General features: G+C 45.0%; 2 protein-coding genes across 4 annotated transcripts in view; one reads left to right on the forward strand and one right to left on the reverse strand.

Annotated features, from left to right (window-relative positions):
- Positions 1-6,882: 6,882 nt before the first annotated feature.
- Positions 6,883-12,364, reverse strand: rpp30 (ribonuclease P/MRP 30 subunit). The gene is made up of 12 exons (XM_060037553.1): positions 12,131-12,364; positions 11,946-12,004; positions 11,719-11,775; positions 11,508-11,573; positions 10,508-10,579; positions 10,234-10,323; positions 10,024-10,140; positions 8,136-8,165; positions 8,015-8,052; positions 7,659-7,738; positions 7,386-7,451; positions 6,883-7,135 (listed from the first exon to the last, which is right to left on the reverse strand). The coding sequence occupies exons 1-12, from the start codon at positions 12,210-12,212 to the stop codon at positions 7,062-7,064; spliced, it is 831 nt and encodes a 276-aa protein (XP_059893536.1). The 5' UTR covers positions 12,213-12,364; the 3' UTR covers positions 6,883-7,061.
- Positions 12,365-12,778: 414 nt separating this feature from the next.
- LOC132446855 (kinesin-like protein KIF20A) overlaps positions 12,779-20,000 on the forward strand; it is a 17,338-nt gene continuing 10,116 nt past the window's right edge. For all 3 annotated transcript variants that reach the window (XR_009522972.1, XM_060037398.1, XM_060037400.1), the window contains exons 1-10: positions 12,779-12,917; positions 13,158-13,260; positions 13,390-13,500; positions 13,948-14,067; positions 15,043-15,181; positions 16,007-16,191; positions 17,424-17,475; positions 17,650-17,843; positions 17,956-18,025; positions 19,604-19,715. Coding sequence is in view for 2 of the 3 variants with exons in the window: in XM_060037398.1 (XP_059893381.1) it covers positions 13,159-13,260; positions 13,390-13,500; positions 13,948-14,067; positions 15,043-15,181; positions 16,007-16,191; positions 17,424-17,475; positions 17,650-17,843; positions 17,956-18,025; positions 19,604-19,715 (1,085 nt within the window). In the remaining variant the exon portion in view is untranslated. The remainder of the gene's footprint in view (positions 12,918-13,157; positions 13,261-13,389; positions 13,501-13,947; positions 14,068-15,042; positions 15,182-16,006; positions 16,192-17,423; positions 17,476-17,649; positions 17,844-17,955; positions 18,026-19,603; positions 19,716-20,000) is intronic.

The raw sequence follows: 20,000 nt of genomic DNA on the forward strand, positions 1-20,000 counted from the left end.
GTGTGTGTGTAAAAGCAAGAGACACTGTATGGCTTCCAGTACACAAAAATATCTATATAACCCAACTTTCTGTCTCTGTGTGTGATTATAAAAATAAGAATTGTATTACTAACAATATTAATAAAACTGGCATTATTAATAGAATATAATAATGATAATATTGTATGTATTAATTGGGTTAACGAGATGGGTAGATGCCGTCTCTACTCCATTTAAATGAATAGTTGGTCCCACAGCGACCCCTTGTGGATAGAGACAGGACTGCAGCACGGAGAAGCGCTAGCGAGACACAATCCCACATAAAATACGTAGACAGTGGTCTTAATTGTTAGATGTTAAACCTCGTCGTTCTGTTCATTTTTAGTATTATTGTTAATAGAAGGCTATATTAGTAGTTTTTTAGTAGCAACACAGAACGATGAGCTCCGTCTGTGAGATGAGACGGTGAACTGATGTCCAGACTCCCTGTGGGGAGGGCTCCCATGGCACTCGTCGCCGGAGCAGGTGTCGTTGACACCGGACCCTCCCTGACTCCTGTACCATGATGACTACCTCATCATGGCCCGGTGTTTTACGGACCTTAGTCACGAGTCGTCAGGGTAAAATAAGCTAATTTTTCTGTCCAGCTGGTGGAAATATATTCACCTAGTTAGTTGTGTCTGTACTGGTGCATTGCCATACCTAACGTCATAACTAGTATAACTTATGACGTTCCAGTAGTAGTACTATCAGTATTAGCAGTAGTAGAACTCATAGTTGTAATATTACTATACTAGTAGATGTACTATTAGTAATATAAGTAGTCGTAGTAGTGGTAGTAGTAGACTAGTTGTAATAGTAGCAGAGTAGTAGTGGTATTAGTAGACTAGTAGTAATAGTAGCAGAGTAGTAGTGGTAGTAGTAGACTAGTAGTAATAGTAGCAGAGTAGTAGTGGTAGTAGTAGACTCGTAGTAATAGTAGCAGAGTAGTAGTGGTAGTAGTAGACTAGTAGTAATAGTAGCAGAGTAGTAGTGGTAGTAGTAGACTAGTTGTAATAGTAGCAGAGTAGTAGTGGTAGTTGTAGACTAGTTGTAATAGTAGCAGAGTAGTAGTGGTAGTAGTAGACTAGTAGCAGAGTAGTAGTGGTAGTAGTAGACTAGTTGTAATAGTAGCAGAGTAGTAGTGGTAGTAGTAGACTAGTTGTAATAGTAGCAGAGTAGTAGTGGTAGTAGTAGACTAGTTGTAATAGTAGCAGAGTAGTAGTGGTAGTAGTAGACTAGTTGTAATAGTAGCAGAGTAGTAGTGGTAGTAGTAGACTAGTTGTAATAGTAGCAGAGTAGTAGTGGTAGTAGTAGACTAGTTGTAATAGTAGCAGAGTAGTAGTGGTAGTAGTAGACTAGTAGCAGAGTAGTAGTGGTAGTAGTAGACTAGTTGTAATAGTAGCAGAGTAGTAGTGGTAGTAGTAGACTAGTTGTAATAGTAGCAGAGTAGTAGTGGTAGTAGTAGACTAGTTGTAATAGTAGCAGAGTAGTAGTGGTAGTAGTAGACTAGTTGTAATAGTAGCAGAGTAGTAGTGGTAGTAGTAGACTAGTAGTAATAGTAGCAGAGTAGTAGTGGTAGTAGTAGACTCGTAGTAATAGTAGCAGAGTAGTAGTGGTAGTTGTAGACTAGTAGTAATAAGAGTAGTAGTGGTAGTAGTAAAAGACGTAGCAGTAGTATACGTATTTGTAGGCTAGTAGTCATCATAGTGGTAGAAGTAGAATAGAAGAAGTAGGCTAGTATTTTATGCATCTCTACTAGGTTAATTAAGGTAAAACATTTTGGTTCATATTTTCTTCATAGGTCAAATATCCAATATACCTTTTAAATACTTTAACACACGTGTATGATACATCAATTTTAAATTTAACGATCCACAATTGACAACAAATGACAGATAAATGCTATTTGTCTATCGTCCAAATACCAAGTCAGCATGTAGGCCTACTTGTACAACACAGAGTAACTGAGCGCTTGTTAAACACAGAGTCTCTGATTAATGGTGAGGAGTGACTTGGTTTTTCCTCATGTTGTTGTTCATGTTGTCCAAACAAGGAGGTCATTGGAAACCAGAAAACGACCGAAAAAGACCAAACCAACATATCCGATTATTTTCCGACGTTAGCTCTAAACGGTAAATGTTCTGAATGTGTGTTCACGTCCACAAAGTATTAAATCCAACCTCCTCATGAAACACAGGGCTGGGGGGGTTGTGCTGTCACATCAAAAAAACAAAACTCCTGAAGAAAAAACACGCTCGCACACACACACACAAATACACACGCACACACAAACACACACACGCATGCACACTTTTTCTGCTTGTCAGCATGTTTCATGTCAGCATCAGCAGGAAAAGTAGCCATTTACATTTTGAATAAGAATCCTAATTTACAGCCCTTAATATATAGCTTTAACTAACTCTTTACACTGGTTAAAGCACTTAGGCCTCATACATAGCTTTAACCGAAATATAGCCTTAAAACACTTAATAACGTTTTCATTGCCGGTAAGATTGAAGAGTTGTAAAGAGAGAGAGAGAGCAGAAAAGAGCGGAACAAAGCACGGTTTTGAAACTAAACCCTAAAATGACCATCCCTCCCTTCTTAGTTATATAGTTATCTGATATAAAATAGTAATAGTTATAGTAAAAGTTGTAGTTATATCTGCCTGTTAGAGAGTAAATGCGTGTAGTTATAGTATAATATAAATGAATTCTAATTATCGTTATAGTTATCTGCCTGTTAGAGAGTGTATGCGTATAGTTATAGTATAATATTTAATAGTTATAATTAAGGTAATAGTTATCCGCCTGTTAAAGAGAGTGTGTTTGAGCATCCAAGATGGCCGAGTGGGGCTGACTGACAGACAGACAGCTGAACATGATGGATTACCTCTCCACCAATCACACGCTGGACTGCTCTAACGCCACCTCCAGGGTGTGTGTGTGTGTGTGTGTGTGTGCGTGTGTGTGTGCTTGTGTGTGGGTGTTTGTGTGTGTGTTTGTGTGCGTGTGTGTGTGCGTGTGTGTGTGTATTTGTGTGCGTGTGTGTGTGTGTGTGTGTGTGTGTGTGTGTGAGCTCTGGACTGTGAAAGCTCGATTAGTGGGAGGTGAGGGTTCAGATTGAGGTCAAAGGTTAAGGCTTATGATGTCACAAAAAGAGAACTCCCACCCAGAGCGCATAAAACACACACAACTACACACACACACACACACACACACACACACACACACACACACACACACACACACACACACACACACACACACACACACACACACACACACACACACACACACACACACACACACACACACACCATGGTTCTACATGGTAGAAAAAGGTCTCGGCTCCCAGTTGCCAGCTCAAAGTATAACCAGATGATGGTTGTACTGGTTCCCAGTGTATCAAAAAGTAGACTCTGGTTTTACTGGCCAGCTCCCAGTGTCCACTGGTAAAATACTGTGGTTCTAATGGGCAGCTCCGAGCTGAACCAGCAACAGACTGTGGTTGTACTGGGGCCGTTAGCTTGGTGTTAGCTTGGTGATAGCTGTAGCTCAATGTTAGCGTGGCGTTAGCTAGCTGCCGGCTCGGCGGAAACTTGGCGTAAGCTCACTAGAAGAGGATGAGGACTGAGTTGTGTTTGAGAGAGAGAGAGAGAGAGAGAGAGAGAGAGAGAGAGAGAGAGAGAGAGAGAGAGAGAGAGAGAGAGAGAGAGAGATGCAACAAACATCTTTAAATGAAGCATTAACAGAGGGACGGCCTGGGGGACTCCATGTTTTACGCTCGGAGAGATGCTACAAGAAGCTAACATGCAGCGCTAACGCTACAACATCCACCCGTCAGCTAGACCGCTCAGTGGGTGCTTTCAGAGGAAACCTTACTTTAAGGTCATGCATTCAGTTGGGTGGTTTGTTTTATTGAGAGGTTTAGAGCATTCTAGAGCAACCGTAACCCCCTTTACGCTTACATGACTATTTATTAAAAGGACAAATTAGTAATTTAGAAGACACTTTTAGAACGCGAGAGTGAATTCAGCCGTCACTCAGTTAAACATCCGTCACTGAGAGAATTTGTCAAAATGGCTACCTTGCGTGGATTCTGCTGAATAGTATTTAGCGAGAGCATGCTCTTCACCACAAACAGTATATATGTATATAGCCCTTTCTGTTTTGGAAGCAATACACGATTCACTCAGTATGGCGTTTGCGGACAAAGAAAAACAGAGAATTGTCATAAATCCCTCAATGTCTTATCGGCGTAATGCCAGAGTGCTACTACTATTGTTTAAGTTTGTCGCAGGCGCGATCACGCAAAACGCTCTTAGACAGAGTCGGCACAACAAAGACATTTTTACAAATGATATGGAAACTGATGTTTAAGTAAAGGCAGGGGAGGCCTTGTAGTGATTTAATCGGAGTGGGATTGTCCGTTAAGCTACAGGTAGAGGTAGAGAGCTCAAGGATGACCACAGGTACACTGGATGGATGATGGACGAGGGATTGATGGACGGCTGGATGGGGAGACGTTGGATGCTGGATGATGGATTGATGGATGAGATTTAGGAGGTCAGGGGAGACGGGGTGTGAGCCTTGGGGAGCCGAGTTCTTCTGAAACAGCGTTTGGCACTTTAGTGACCTTCACTCAACCCTCCCTCCCTCCTCCCTCCCTCCTTTACTCTCTCCTCCCTCATTCTCCTTCTTCCCTCTCTCCCCCCTTCCCTCTCTTCCTCCGTCAGTCTCCGCTCCCTCCCTCACCCCTCCTTCACTCCTCCCCTCCCTCCTCTTTTCTTATATCCTCCCTCTCTCTTCTTCACTCCCCCCCTCTCCTTCACTCCCCCCTCCCTCCTTCACTCCCCCCTCCCTCCTTCCCTCTACCTCCTTCACTCTCCCCCCTCTCTCTTCCTCCCTCACTCACCCCTCCCTCCTTTCGTCACTCACTTCTTCCATCTTCACTACTTCCTCCCTCCTTCTTTAACTCCCTCTCTCCCTCCCTCCTCCACCCCCTCTCCTTCACTCCCCCCACCGTCCTTCACTCACTCCTCGTTCCTTCACTCCCCCCTCCCTAATTCACTCCCTCCTTCCCTCCCCCACCTTCTGTGTTTCCTTTGAGCTGCGGTGGTCAAATCGTTTTCCACTCGTTTACCAGCCTCTGGAGAACACAGAATGATTGACTCTTTCTGCTCGCTCTCCCTCCCTCCCTCTCTCCCTCTCTCCTTCCATCCCTCTCTTTTTCCGTCTGATTCGGTCCTTTTTCCTTTTTGTCGTTCATGCTCTGTCCGTCTGTCTGTAAATATGATTCTCTCGTATAATGAGTATGGAGAGAGGTAAACAGAGAGAGGTAGAAAGAAAATAGGTAGAGAGGCTGTGTGTGTGTGTGTGTGTGTGTGTGTGTGTGTGTGTGTGTGAGGTAAAGAGTGGTTGTGTGTGTCTGTGTGTGAGTGTCGGTGAAAGATAGAGAGAAAGAGAAGTAAACCTTTTACTTCAGCCTATTTTTAATCACCAAGCACTGCAGTAGTGAAGACTTCTCCTCCAGATTCTAAGGATTTTCGCTCCAACTCCACATTCATGAGGATAACTGCTTCCTGAATACTAAAACGTGTTTTGGTTTTATCCAGATGTACGTCTGGCTCTGCATTGTTTAATAATAACCAAACACCATAATAACTTCACTAATCTCAACCCAACACTTATCTACATAATAAGGTTTCTTCTCTTTGTCTCTGTCAGACAGAGCCCACCGCAGAGCTCCACCGCAGAGCACAGCTCTATCATAGAGCTCCACCGCAGAGCACAGCTCTATCAGAGCGCTCCACCGCAGAGCTCCACCGCAGAGCTCCACCGCAGAGCACAGCTCCATCAGAGAGCTCCACCGCCGAGCTCCACCGCAGAGCACAGCTCCATCAGAGAGCTCCACCACAGAGCACAGCTCCATCAGAGAGCTCCACCGCAGAGCTCCACCACAGAGCACAGCTCTATCATAGAGCTCCACCGCAGAGCTCCACCACAGAGCACAGCTCCACCACAGAGCACAGCTCCATCAGTGAGCTCCACCACAAAGCTCCACCACAGAGCACAGCTCTATCATAAAGCTCCACCGCAGAGCACAGCTCCATCATAGAGCTCCACCGCAGAGCGCAGCTCCATCATAGAGCTCCACCGCAGAGCACAGCTCCATCATAGAGCTCCACCGCAGAGCACAGCTCCATCAGAGAGCTCCACCGCAGAGCTCCACCACAGAGCACAGCTCTATCAGAGCGCTCCACCTAAGAGCACAGCTCCGTCATAGACCTTCACCTCAGCTCAGAGCAAAGCTGAACTCCAGTCACTTCAAAACCCCAATCTCCCTGGAGGTCCATCACATTAGGCACACAAAAACAAGGGGAAACACATTATTACTAACTGATTTAAATGTTCTGTGTTATAGTGAGGCGATCCAACTGAATTCCAATGAGTCGGCTTAAAGGTAACATTTTGATCCAAATACATCCAGTTGAATAGAAACAAATCTGAAACTCTAAGTCTGATACAAGTAAAAATGCATCCAACCGTTAGAATAGTATACCCTAAATTGTTAGTATAGTTTAGTATTTTTCAGAATCTGGAATTATTTAAGATTGTTCACCTCAATCTTAGTGAAAGTAGTTTCGGGTTAGTAATTTTACAGCTCCTTGGCAGCCCAACAGTGACACGCTGTGGTCACCGGGGATACTGCAATGATTCAGTGTGTAAAATAAATTAAAATAAATTGGTACATCTTTTGCTTTACAGAAGGTAATACTTTTCAGTCCAGTGAGATATATATATATATATATATATATATATAGCTGTAGTCCCTCTACCACATATAAACCAACAACTTAAAGTCAATAGAGTATTTATTTATTTATTTATTACGTTTTAACAATGATGTCTTGTTAAAGTCAAATTGACAGCTTGTCTCTTTCAGATTGAGCTCAGACAAAAGGTGAAAAACGAAAAAAAATGTTAGCAAATTCGACAGCAAAACAAAATGGGTACCGCTACGCACAGCAGTAGCGGTTAACTAGCAGAGGTTTTCTGTTTTTTCGCTGGAGGCTCATCCGTTACCATGGAGACGGTATCTGTGTCGGTCTCTGTAAAATAAAACAATACAAATAAGTTTGATCCTCAAGCAGAAAGTTAGACCAGAGTCCTACGGAGAAACTTAGACCATAGTCCTAAAGAAAAAGAGTTAGACCAGAGTCCTATAGAAACAGAGTTAGACCAGATTCCAGGCTACAGAAAAAGAGTTAGACCAGAGTCCTATAGAAACAGAGTTAGACCAGAGTCCTATAGAAACAGAGTTAGACCAGAGTCCTGCTAAAATAGATTTGGTTCGCCTACCGTTTGGTTCCGTGTCTTTAGGTGTTTTCACTGTGTAGATGATTCCACAAGCCGTTTTCCTCGTTTCTGAAGACAGAAATGTGGACAGACACAGTAAGATTTACCAGATCACCAGATTAGGCTGAATTAACGTTGACATTCACATCAGATCAGTTGATCTTTGATCTGTAATCAATATTATGTCTGTCATGTCATCGTAAGTAGTAGTAATCCTGGCTCTCGTAGTGTGATTCGCGGTAATGCCGATGCAGTGGTGCAGTCAAGGTACCGTACCTGCGTGCAGCAGAACCGAGCGACAGTTTGAAGACACCCCGTCCTTTGCCTCCACCTCCGACATACCAAACAACTGAGCTCTGAACGCTCACGTTAAAGATGATATACTTAACATATCGCTACTTTAGTTTAGTTTGTTTGTTTATAGTTTTGTGGACAGTCCCTTTTGATTAACTGTGCAGTAAAAGGAGCAGCTTCAGCCTATGTGGCTCATTTCCAGCTGTAGTCCCCTAAACACTTAAGATTATACATTTGATACATAAATACGTCTATATATCTGTAATACGGTATAACCATATCACCACTACAAAAAAGGTGTTATATAAAGATAGACATGTGCAATGGATGAAGGATACAGGTTGGCGACATCATAAGGTCCTCTGAGCTCTAAAGCCTGTCACAACAAAATGAATAAAGGGGCTATTGAAAGAAATTTAGACAACATTTGAATCTTTAAGATGTTTTATTAAAACTAACCTTGTCCGTCCCGCTGGAGATGATGACATTCTGGGGGAAAAAGTATAACTTTATTAAACAACAGTGTTGGGCAAGTTACTTCAAAAGCGTAATGCATTATTTATTACTTGTTACTGTCATTTCAAAGTAATTAGTTACATTACAGTATTACTGTCTTTGAATTGTAAGGCATTACACTACTTTCACCAAAATAACAGGAAATATGGATTTGGTGTTCTCAATAGATCTTCTTGTGTTCAATGCAGCTCATTACACAGCAGGAGGTGATGTGGTTGGCATAATGACTGAGCTAGGCTTAAGGCTAACACATGTACAATATAATGGTCGCAGTTATGGCTCATGGTGCAATACATTTTATAATATAAATACTGTATCTTTAGGTATTGAAATCAATAGAGATTGTAAAAAAAAAAGTCATGACGAGATACACAACCCTTTTTACATTTCTATCCCTTTATTTTCTTTCATTCACAGAGAATTCATAGCATAATGAATGACATAGCTAGACCTACATAATGGCTATGGCCATAGCCAAAGCCCACCCCCCCCCCCCCTTAACCACTCAGCGCAGCTTAAACTTGGGCAGTGAGACGGAAGCCAGTAGCGCAGCTTTGGATTCAATTGTAGAGTAACAGACTGTTCTGTTCTGTGTTTAGTTTGGAAAAGGAGGTGTGTCCCTCGTGAGTTGCCGTAGGGGGGAAGTTCGGGGAAGTGTTACGGTTGATGTGTTGTGTGGGTGTGTCTGAGATTAAACGCTCGGCTACAGTAGCATACCCATCTCTGAAATGTAGAGTCCGACTCTGCTGCTGCTGTCATCTTCTCCTCTAGCAGTAAGACGAAGTAAACATTTGTGCGGGTTTTTTCTCCTCTGCGAATTTCGCGGTGTTGGCGAATTTGTATAAAAACACACCAGTTGATTTCGGGTTAAAATGCATTGTAACGTGCGTTACTGAGATTTGTACCGAGTAAAATATTACCTTTTTTTTTGTAATGCCTTACATTACCGCGTTACAGCAAAAAGTAATACATTACAGTAATCACATTACTTTTGTAACACGTTACTCCCAACGGTTTGTTTGGTTTGTTAGAAATGGCCTAGCCACCGGTCAGTTATTAGAGAGAGAGTGAGTGAGTGAGTGAGTGAGTGAGTGAGTGAGTGAGTGAGTGAGTGAGTGAGTGAGTGAGTGAGAAATCACTTTAAGAATATCCCTATTGACTGCGCTTGCCTCTGAATGAGACCATCTAGATTTTAGGCCATCCCGGCTCAGTTCTTTTCCGGGATTGTTTTGGAGAATTCCTCTTGCCCAGGGGTCTCAAACTCACGGCCCGGGGGCCAATTGAGGCCCGCGGGATGATATTTTGTGGCCCCCTACTTGACATCAAAGTTTAGTGTTAGTGCGGCCCTCGCGTTGTTGTCAAACGCACATTTTTGCTGAGTCGTTTGTCCCGCTTTTATATCACTTGTGATAGGGTGACCAGATGTCCCTGTTTTGCCGGGACAGTCCCAATTTTGAGTTGCGTGTCCTGAGTCCCGAAAAAAGACAAAGGACGCTAAAATGTCCCGGTTTCCACCAACCACTTTGAAATGTCCCGTGTTGTCAGCGATAACATAGCCAACGTCATCTAATGATAGCCCGATCATTAACTTTGATTGGGTCAGTTGTGCTCCTTTCTTCTGTGGAATACTTGATGCGGCCCAGCCTGACCCAGGCTCTACCTCCAGCGGCCCCCAGGTAAGTTGGGTGTGACCCCTGCTCTTGCCCGTCAATCACAGATGCTCTACTTCTGACGGCGTATTACGAACATAACAAACGGCAAGTCTTTCAATGCAATCTGTAACCGCCGGGATACAGAGAGACAGTTTGTGAAGACAGACGGACCGACTGACCTTTCCGTTGTTACGCTCCACCAGCGCCAGGCCGTTGGTGAGGGTGTAGCGCCTCATGGTGGAGTCTCTGATCGCCGCGGCGTAGCACACCTCAAACATCACCCCTCTCTCTCTGGCCTGCACACACACGGACACACACAATCATGTCTCCACAGGAGTCGTGTGCCTGATGATTATGCTGGGCGCTTGTGTACGGTGATGAAGACTCACCGCGTTGATGGGTGCCCTTTTGAAGAAGAAGGGAAGCCGCTCGGTTATAGTGATGCAGATGATGTCCACGTCAGCCGTCATGCATGCCGCCTACACACACACACACACACACACACACACACACACACACACACACACACACACACACACACACACACACACACACACACACACACACACACACACACACACACAAAGACACACACACAGTTGATACACATTTTACGTTTGAACATAAATGTGTTGTACGTGTGCGTGCGTGTTGCTGGCTTACATGGAAAAGTTTTTCTGTGGTTGGATGAACAGCCAGGATGTCGTAAGCTTTATACTCAGCTGCATTTGTTCGCTGAGGAGATCGGAGAACACACACACCACAGTTCATCACTTACTCCTCTAGAGCCATCCCCCTAGATCAGGGATGGGCAACTCTCATGACAAAGAGGGCCACAAGTGTGGGCCACAAGTGTGCAGTCATTTTTCACATGACTGCACACTTCAACTAAACGTGAGCTGAGAGAAGCTACACAATTTTGAATTTGGTAGATATGATTTCCTGTATTCTGGTGAATTTTGGGGATGGCCACTACCTAAAAAATCTTCCAGAATCCTAACCTATGTACGGTATGTTAATTGAACCAACATACATTCATTTCATGTTTTCCACACTCAAACATCCAAATGAATGGTCAGTATTTTTATCAGTGCAAAGGGCTCACATACATCATCATTCAATGATGTCCCAAAACTGAAAAACGTGGCCCAACATTAAGTGCAACAACTCAATGAACTCAAACCCAACAAGCATGATATTCATTGCAGTTGTAGTAGTTGTAGTGGCGACTTAAGTGGATATCTTTAATGACGGATATCGTTTCTAAGCAAACTAGACACATGGGTTTGCCTTTGAATTTTATGAATTCTTCTCATCTTTCTTCACCGAGTTTTCTGTAACTCGAGAAATTATTATTTAATTTTTTAACTATGTGAGGGCCTGACTGAGTGAGGATGCGGCCAGAGTGAGGATGCGCCAGTTGCCCATCCCTGCCCTAGACCTAGATAAAGTCCATCTGGGTCAGATCCCCATGAAATTTAGATCACATCCCTCTGCATATAAATGTCTGTAGATCACTAGACCACATCCCTCTAGAACGCAACCTCTATCTCATCCATCTAGATCGCACCTCTCAAGATCACATCCTTTTACACCGGAGCCCTTTTAGTACACCCCTAGCAAGTAAATATTGTTCATATTAATAATGAGTAAATAAGCTTACATAGTGATTGGAGTCTGATACCATGATGGTCAGTCTGTTGAGAATTTTGATAGGCCGAGATTTCCCCTGAGAGAGAGAGAGAGAGAGAGAGCGCGAGCGAGAGAGAGAACATTTAGTATTATTTTCTTATTAATAGTCCTATCAACAACCATCATTCTTAGACATTCCTGCCTTACTAACGCAGTATTCTTACCAACCCTAACCCTCTTACCTGGACTATTGGAAGCTCGTCTACTAGTTGGTCAAGCGGCGTCGGTTTGGGAATCTCCTGGAAGTAAACAGTGTCGGGTCAGTGGATGGAGATGATCATGACATTGGTGTTGATTATAGCAGGGTTGGTGTTGATAGGGGTGGTGGTGGCTATAGTGGTGCTGCAGGTGGCGTTCGTGGAGTTATGTTAGTGCTGGTCTGGTCATTGTTGGTGATGCTGAATCAAACCTTTTTGCCCTTGCTCTGCGCCTTATCCACATAGTTGATGGCGACTGTGGAGAAGCCAACTGACCCAAAGAAAGAAATACAATACAATTACCCAGTGATAAATATTCGTAGGGAGTTAAAGACGCTAAAAAATAAAGATCACAGGTTCAATTAAGTAACATCTTTATTCTTAGTAGAGTAGTTACGGTGGGCGGCTGTTTCCAGGAGGGTCTTGAGTCTCTTCTTGTCCGCAGTGAAGGGAAGGTTGAGGTCCATGAACAAAGACATGTTGGTTGAGGTCTAAGATGAAAGGTTTAACATTACCTACATGCAGAATAAATATGTTATGTTTGAGGTATTGGACGTCTGATAGGGAAGCTTTCTGTCAACATGTGGGGCTACTGGGGCCGAAACGTCTGACGGGAAATGTAGTTGTATCAAGAAGACGTATTTCCGTTTCCGTTTATAGTCGATATATATTCCTTGGTTTTGCCTTCCAGGAAAAAAACACGCATTGTTAATAAATATATATTGATGATACATATTTATTTATTAGACAGAAAAAGTAACTTGTCATATACCTCAACTCTGCTTTTTATACTCAGCCGCAGTGTAACTGAGTGTCCACTGGGTGTCATCGTAACACAATGAAACTCTCATTCATTAACAATACGATTATATATGACTGTACTGAAGCTATAATTGAGTATTATTATAGTTCATATAAATTAGCTGAGGATATTATAAATTCACTGTGCACGTTCATTTTAAACCAATATAACCAGGGTATTTGTAAAAAAAAAATGTGTCTTCTTCTCGCGAGTGTTGCTTCGAGAAGAAGTGGGCGTGGATGTGGATGTATTCAGTCCAGTGATTGGTCCGCTGTCTCATGTTTAAAATGACCCCGCGGCCCACCGAGCATTACAACAAGATTTTCTTAATGTATTGTTTTGAAGGATCTCAACGAGATTAAGTCAAAGTTACTGCCATTAAGTAAGTGAAGTTACCGTACAATATATATGTATTGTATAAGACAACCTGAAATACCCACTGCAAGTGCTTACAGTAATGTAGGTTGCAAATGTGTCTCTGCAGTAACTTTAGTTAGCACGGGTGTAGCCGCTAGTCGAGCCACTGATGGTGTCGTTTACTGTACTACTGTTGTCGTTCTCGTGCAACTGTAGTACACTGTTAATTATGACGTTATGAATATTATGATGATCTTAAAACCAGAATGTTGGAGAGCTGCTTGGCTGGGAAGCCCGATAGAGAGGGCCCTCTCCGGGTAGACGATATCCGCAAAGATTTATTCCAGGACTACTCCTCACCAACCCAGGTTTGATTACGAATAATACATTATTGTAATATTATATTATCATTAATGTTGTCTTTAAAACAGGTTCGATTAACCATTAAATATTTGTCATCATTTAATGATGATGTTAATCTCTCCATAAAATAACAGCATCAATCAAATATTAAGCAGCTGAAGGTGAACGTCCAGAAGGAGAACCTTCAGGTCTATCTAAGGATCAGACCAGTCACCTCAAGGGAAAGCATCCAGGACGTGCCAAAGGTAACTCTCTCTCTCTCTCTCTCTCACTCTCACTCTCTCTCTCTCTCTCACTCACTCACTCACTCACTCACTCACTCACACACACACACACACACACACACACACACACACACACACACACACACACACACACACACACACACACACACACACACCCCTTCTTAGGATGTTCCCATTACCTTGTAAACATTTTTTAATGCTTCCTTTGCATTGACACCTATTTACAAACCTTCCGACTTCCTATGACCTGGATACCAGTATAGTAGTATCTTTATTGTCAGTGTGTGCAGTCGGTGGTATATGAGTGTGTGATAGTATAGTAATCTTGTTGTTGTTTTATCAGTCGTATTGGAGTGCGCATAGTTGTATTGTCAGTGTGTAGTATTGGAGTGTGTGTAGTCAGTACTAGTATTGTAAGTGTCTTAAGCAGACTGTGTGTTTCCTCAGGACTGTGTGACCCTGGAGGGGGTGGACACGGTGGTGTTGAAGGCTCCTTCGTACTGTCAGTCTAGTTGGCACAGCGACAAGAACCTCCCACAAACCTTACAGAAGTTCAACTTCACCAAGGTGAGAATATGTGTCTATCTGCTCACCGAGAACAGTGTGTACTGGTGTCGATTAGTATTGCATTTATATCTCTTCATAATATATTTTATCCTTTGTCTTCCCCTTAATGGTTCATTTTCTTCGATATCATTGTCACGTGTGACCTCAGGGCATGCAGATGTAAACTTCACGGTCCCAGTCAGATAAACCAAGAACCAAGTTTACACTGTACAAGATGGTATCAAAAAGTATTTGTATTTATTAATATAGTGCTAGTATCAGTATGTTTAACTTTAGTAAATCCAAAGGCAACATACGGGGATACAGGACGGCTAGCAGACCAACAGAACTAACGTAGTACTACATGCGGGTAGTAATTATAATACAGTAAAGTGATGTAGTAGTAATTTTAGTCACTAATTCCTAGTATTAGCCTAGTACTTACGAGCATATGTTCTTCAGGTGTAGCTAGTATTATGCTGCGTTCCAGGGACACTTTTCAGCCCGTATGTAACGACTAAAAGTCACGACTCATGACTCTGTAGCGTTCCAGGCAAGTCACGTCAACAAACCCTTCTGCGGCTGTGTGGGCTATACTACGAACCACGATTAGCGGGTTAGCGAAGTATGTTGCACTCAAAGCCAGGGTATGCTGTGACACGAAAGTATCTCTGTTTTAGCATTGCTGTATCACCATGGGGACGTATGCTGCCAACCTTACCTGGCCCGGCGTAGTTGCGTAAAAGAAACGCCTACTGACCAATCAATTATCTTGAAAAACAAAGTTAATTGATGCGCGTGCAAAAATGCCACTAATATGGACGTTCTTACCATAAAACATGTCCTAGCAACCGATTTTATTTGTTTTTATAGATGGTACCAACAGAGGCCGCCATTGTTTTTCATGCGTGTGTGACGTCAAAAGCTGTGACTGGGAGTGGATGGATCTGGGAGGCGCAACAGTAGTGTCGGTACTAACTGGTACATGTCCTCTAGGTGCTGGGTCCACACAGCAGCCAGCGACAGGTGTTCGAGGGGACGGTGAGCCCGCTGGTCCGAGGGGTTCTGGAGGGACGAGACGCTGTCGTCTTCACCTACGGCGTCACCAACGCCGGAAAGACCTTCACCTTCCTGGGTCAGAACCAATAACCTACCTTATACCACTCGGGTCAGAAGCAAGAGCCCAACTCTGTGTTAGAACCAAACTATCATGTCTGGCTATATGCTTTAGATTGTATGTGTTTAACTGTGCAACTAGTTTGTGTATAATATCTACATATATCTAGTATTGCCGCTTTTCCACCGCACATGTAGCTCGACTCGACTCGACACGACTCGACACGACTCGACACGACTCGACACGGTTGCAGCACGGGTCGTTTTCCACCGCAAATAGTACCTCCTGGACGTGGGCGGGGTTGGCTGCGCGAAAGGGCCGTGACGTATTTTTGTACGCGACGCAAACAAGACCTACGCAACCCACACATGGACAGAACCCACATAACAACAATGGAGGACATCGATAACATTACTATTATTAGCTGGCATGTTGAAGTTGAAGAAGTGGAATATGTTGGCTGCGACGCTGCTATGGCTGTTACCAGCATGGTTGCCATGTCGCTCTCGTGACTTTGTCACACTCTCTGGCCAATCAGTGGCCGGCCGTCTCCCGACGTCACCTTTTAGCATCGGCTCAGCTCGCTTGGAACCTAGAGCGAGGCGGTACTAAAAAAAGCAGCCACTTCAGGTACCAGATACCATGTTTTCGCGGTGGAAACGCTAAAAATGCGAGCTGAGTCGAGTCGAGCTGGTACCATGCAGTGGAAAAGCGGCATAAGTGGCTATATATGTCTAGTACATGTTTATCTATGTGTACATCTATCTTTCCCGAGTATGTGTACGTCAATCTTGACGTAGTATGTGTACATCTAGCTTTACCTAGTATTGTGTATGTCCTCAGGTCCGGAGCATGATGCGGGCATCCTTCCCAGGTCTCTGTCGGTCATCTTCAGGTCCCTAGAGGGCCGTCTCTCTGCTGACTGCAGCCTGAAACCTCAACGCTGTAAAGACGTCACCAAGCTAACCCGCCTGCAGCAAACCAACGAAGCCACACTTAAGAACCAGCTGCTGAAGCTGCTCAAACAGGTCTGTCTGTCTGTCTGTCTGTCTGTCTGTCTGTCTGTCTGTCTGTCTGTCTGTCTGTCTGTCTGTCTGTCTGTCTGTCTGTCTGTCTGTCTGTCTGTCTGTCTGTCTGTCTGTCTGTCTGTCTGTCTGTCTGTCTGTCTGTCTGTCTGTCTGTCTGTCTGTCTGTCTGTCTGTCTGTCTGTCTGTCTGTCTGTCTGTCTGTCTGTCTGTCTGTCTGTCTGTCTGTCTGTCTGTCTGTCTGTCTGTCTGTCTGTCTGTCTGTCTGTCTGTCTGTCTGTCTGTCTGTCTGTCTGTCTGTCTGTCTGTCTGTCTGTCTGTCTGTCTGTCTGTCTGTCTGTCTGTCTGTCTGTCTGTCTGTCTGTCTGTCTGTCTGTCTGTCTGTCTGTCTGTCTGTCTGTCTGTCTGTCTGTCTGTCTGTCTGTCTGTCTGTCTGTCTGTCTGTCTGTCTGTCTGTCTGTCTGTCTGTCTGTCTGTCTGTCTGTCTGTCTGTCTGTCTGTCTGTCTGTCTGTCTGTCTGTCTGTCTGTCTGTCTGTCTGTCTGTCTGTCTGTCTGTCTGTCTGTCTGTCTGTCTGTCTGTCTGTCTGTCTGTCTGTCTGTCTGTCTGTCTGTCTGTCTGTCTGTCTGTCTGTCTGTCTGTCTGTCTGTCTGTCTGTCTGTCTGTCTGTCTGTCTGTCTGTCTGTCTGTCTGTCTGTCTGTCTGTCTGTCTGTCTGTCTGTCTGTCTGTCTGTCTGTCTGTCTGTCTGTCTGTCTGTCTGTCTGTCTGTCTGTCTGTCTGTCTGTCTGTCTGTCTGTCTGTCTGTCTGTCTGTCTGTCTGTCTGTCTGTCTGTCTGTCTGTCTGTCTGTCTGTCTGTCTGTCTGTCTGTCTGTCTGTCTGTCTGTCTGTCTGTCTGTCTGTCTGTCTGTCTGTCTGTCTGTCTGTCTGTCTGTCTGTCTGTCTGTCTGTCTGTCTGTCTGTCTGTCTGTCTGTCTGTCTGTCTGTCTGTCTGTCTGTCTGTCTGTCTGTCTGTCTGTCTGTCTGTCTGTCTGTCTGTCTGTCTGTCTGTCTGTCTGTCTGTCTGTCTGTCTGTCTGTCTGTCTGTCTGTCTGTCTGTCTGTCTGTCTGTCTGTCTGTCTGTCTGTCTGTCTGTCTGTCTGTCTGTCTGTCTGTCTGTCTGTCTGTCTGTCTGTCTGTCTGTCTGTCTGTCTGTCTCAGCATTTTTGTGCTTCATGGATATTTTCTCTCTCTTTAGAGCGACAGTCAGAAGCCCAACTTGTCTCACAGTTCAACCTGTTCTTCAGAAGGTATTAAAACAAGATATAACTATTACTACCGATAGTAACCTTAACTACTAATTATTAGTACAATAAATAACTGAGTAACTACCACTGTGCTATTTATTTATTTATCACTACCATACATAACTATTCCTGCACCTGTGTGTTGCTCTTAATTGATTTAATGTGTGTGCGTGTTAGGGGACTCCATGGTAAGCAGTGCTAGCACTAGTTCTGATACTATTGCTAACAGCAGTGCTAACATCAGTGCTAACAGCAGTGCCGCAGAGTCTGATAGTTTCCAGCTCACCGCCGACTCTACAACAGAGTTCTCAGTCTGGGTTTCATTCTGTGAGATCTACCGGGAAAATATCCATGACTTACTGGAAACACAGGTAACGCACACACACACACACGCACACACAGAATGAGGGGTGTTATGGTCATGGGATGTGGGTGTGGTTATTATGATCATGTGATGAGGAGTGTCGTGTCCACGTGATGCAGGAGCCTCGAACCCAGAAGAGAAATCTTCTACGTCTGGCTCAGGATGTCAAGGGAAACTCCTTCATCAAAGGTACCTCCCGTCATCTACCTCGACCCGCCTCACCCCCACCCCCATAACGTACCTCAGCCACTCTCATAACCCCCCACTGCGTAATGTACCCCACCCCCACCCCCATAACGTACCTCAGCCACTCTCATAACCCCCCACTGCGTAATGTACCCCACCCCCACCCCCATAACGTACCTCAGCCACTCTCATAACCCCCCACTGCGTAATGTACCCCACCCCCACCCCCATAACGTACCTCAGCCACTCTCATAACCCCCCACTGCGTAATGTACCCCACCCCCACCCCCATAACGTACCTCAGCCACTCTCATAACCCCCCACTGCGTAATGTACCCCACTCCCACCCCCATAACGTACCTCAGCCACTCTCATAACCCCCCACTGCGTAATGTACCCCACCCCCACCCCCATAACGTACCTCAGCCACTCTCATAACCCCCCACTGCGTAATGTACCCCACCCCCACCCCCATAACGTACCTCAGCCACTCTCATAACCCCCCACTGCGTAATGTACCCCACCCCCACCCCCATAACGTACCTCAGCCACTCTCATAACCCCCCACTGCGTAATGTACCCCACCCCCACCCCCATAACGTACCTCAGCCACTCTCATAACCCCCCACTGCGTAATGTACCCCACCCCCACGCCCATAACGTACCTCAGCCACTCTCATAACCCCCCACTGCGTAATGTACCCCACCCCCACCCCCATAACGTACCTCAGCCACTCTCATAACCCCCCACTGCGTAATGTACCCCACTCCCACCCCCATAACGTACCTCAGCCACTCTCATAACCCCCCACTGCGTAATGTACCCCACCCCCACCCCCATAACGTACCTCAGCCACTCTCATAACCCCCCACTGCGTAATGTACCCCACCCCCACCCCCATAACGTACCTCAGCCACTCTCATAACCCCCCACTGCGTAATGTACCCCACCCCCACCCCCATAACGTACCTCAGCCACTCTCATAACCCCCCACTGCGTAATGTACCCCACCCCCACCCCCATAACGTACCTCAGCCACTCTCATAACCCCCCACTGCGTAATGTACCCCACCCCCACGCCCATAACGTACCTCAGCCACTCTCATAACCCCCCACTGCGTAATGTACCCCACCCCCACCCCCATAACGTACCTCAGCCACTCTCATAACCCCCCACTGCGTAATGTACCCCACTCCCACGCCCAGAATCGACCTCAAGCCCATATTCTCCCCCACCCCCCATATCCTGCCTTACCACAACCCCCATAATCTAGTTCTCCCTCCCCCCCCCATAATCTTCCTCACCCACCCCCATGAACTATCTCAGCCTACCTACAAGATCCTAGTATATAGTAGTACACGATAGTGTAATATATGTACAGTGTGTAAGATAAGAGAAGATAATCCTTTATTAGTCCCACACTGGGGAGATTCGCAGGGTTTCAGCAGCAAACTCTCCGTGCAAAACCAGTAGTGCAGAATACAAATAAAGGACTATGTACAACAGTGCATATGTATTGGCAGTGAGTGTGTGTGTGTGTGTATATATGTGTATCCTTATAGTATGTGTTTCTGTGCAGACCTACGCTGGGTTCAGGTCCAAAGTGCAGAAGAGGCTTACAGAATCATGAAGATCGGCAAGAAGAACCAAAGCCTGTTCGCTACGAAACTGAACCAGCTGTCGAGCCGCAGGTAACAACCAATCCAAGGCCAGCAGGGATGATTTAAATCACACGACAAAGCCTGGCTCGTCAACTCCTACAAACTGAGGCAGAAACGCCTCTGATCGTTTCCCCGTGCTAGCTGCAAGGCTAGCGTTAGCTGCAAGGCTAGCGTTGGATGCAAGGCTAGCGTTAGCTGCAAGGCTAGCGTTGGATGCAAGGCTAGCGTTAGCTGCAAGGCTAGCGTTAGCTGCAAGGCTAGCGTTGGATGCAAGGCTAGCGTTGGATGCAAGGCTAGCGTTAGCTGCAAGGCTAG

This window comes from Gadus macrocephalus, chromosome 18, assembly GCF_031168955.1.
Source record: "Gadus macrocephalus chromosome 18, ASM3116895v1".
NCBI classification, from domain to species: Eukaryota; Metazoa; Chordata; class Actinopteri; order Gadiformes; family Gadidae; genus Gadus; species Gadus macrocephalus.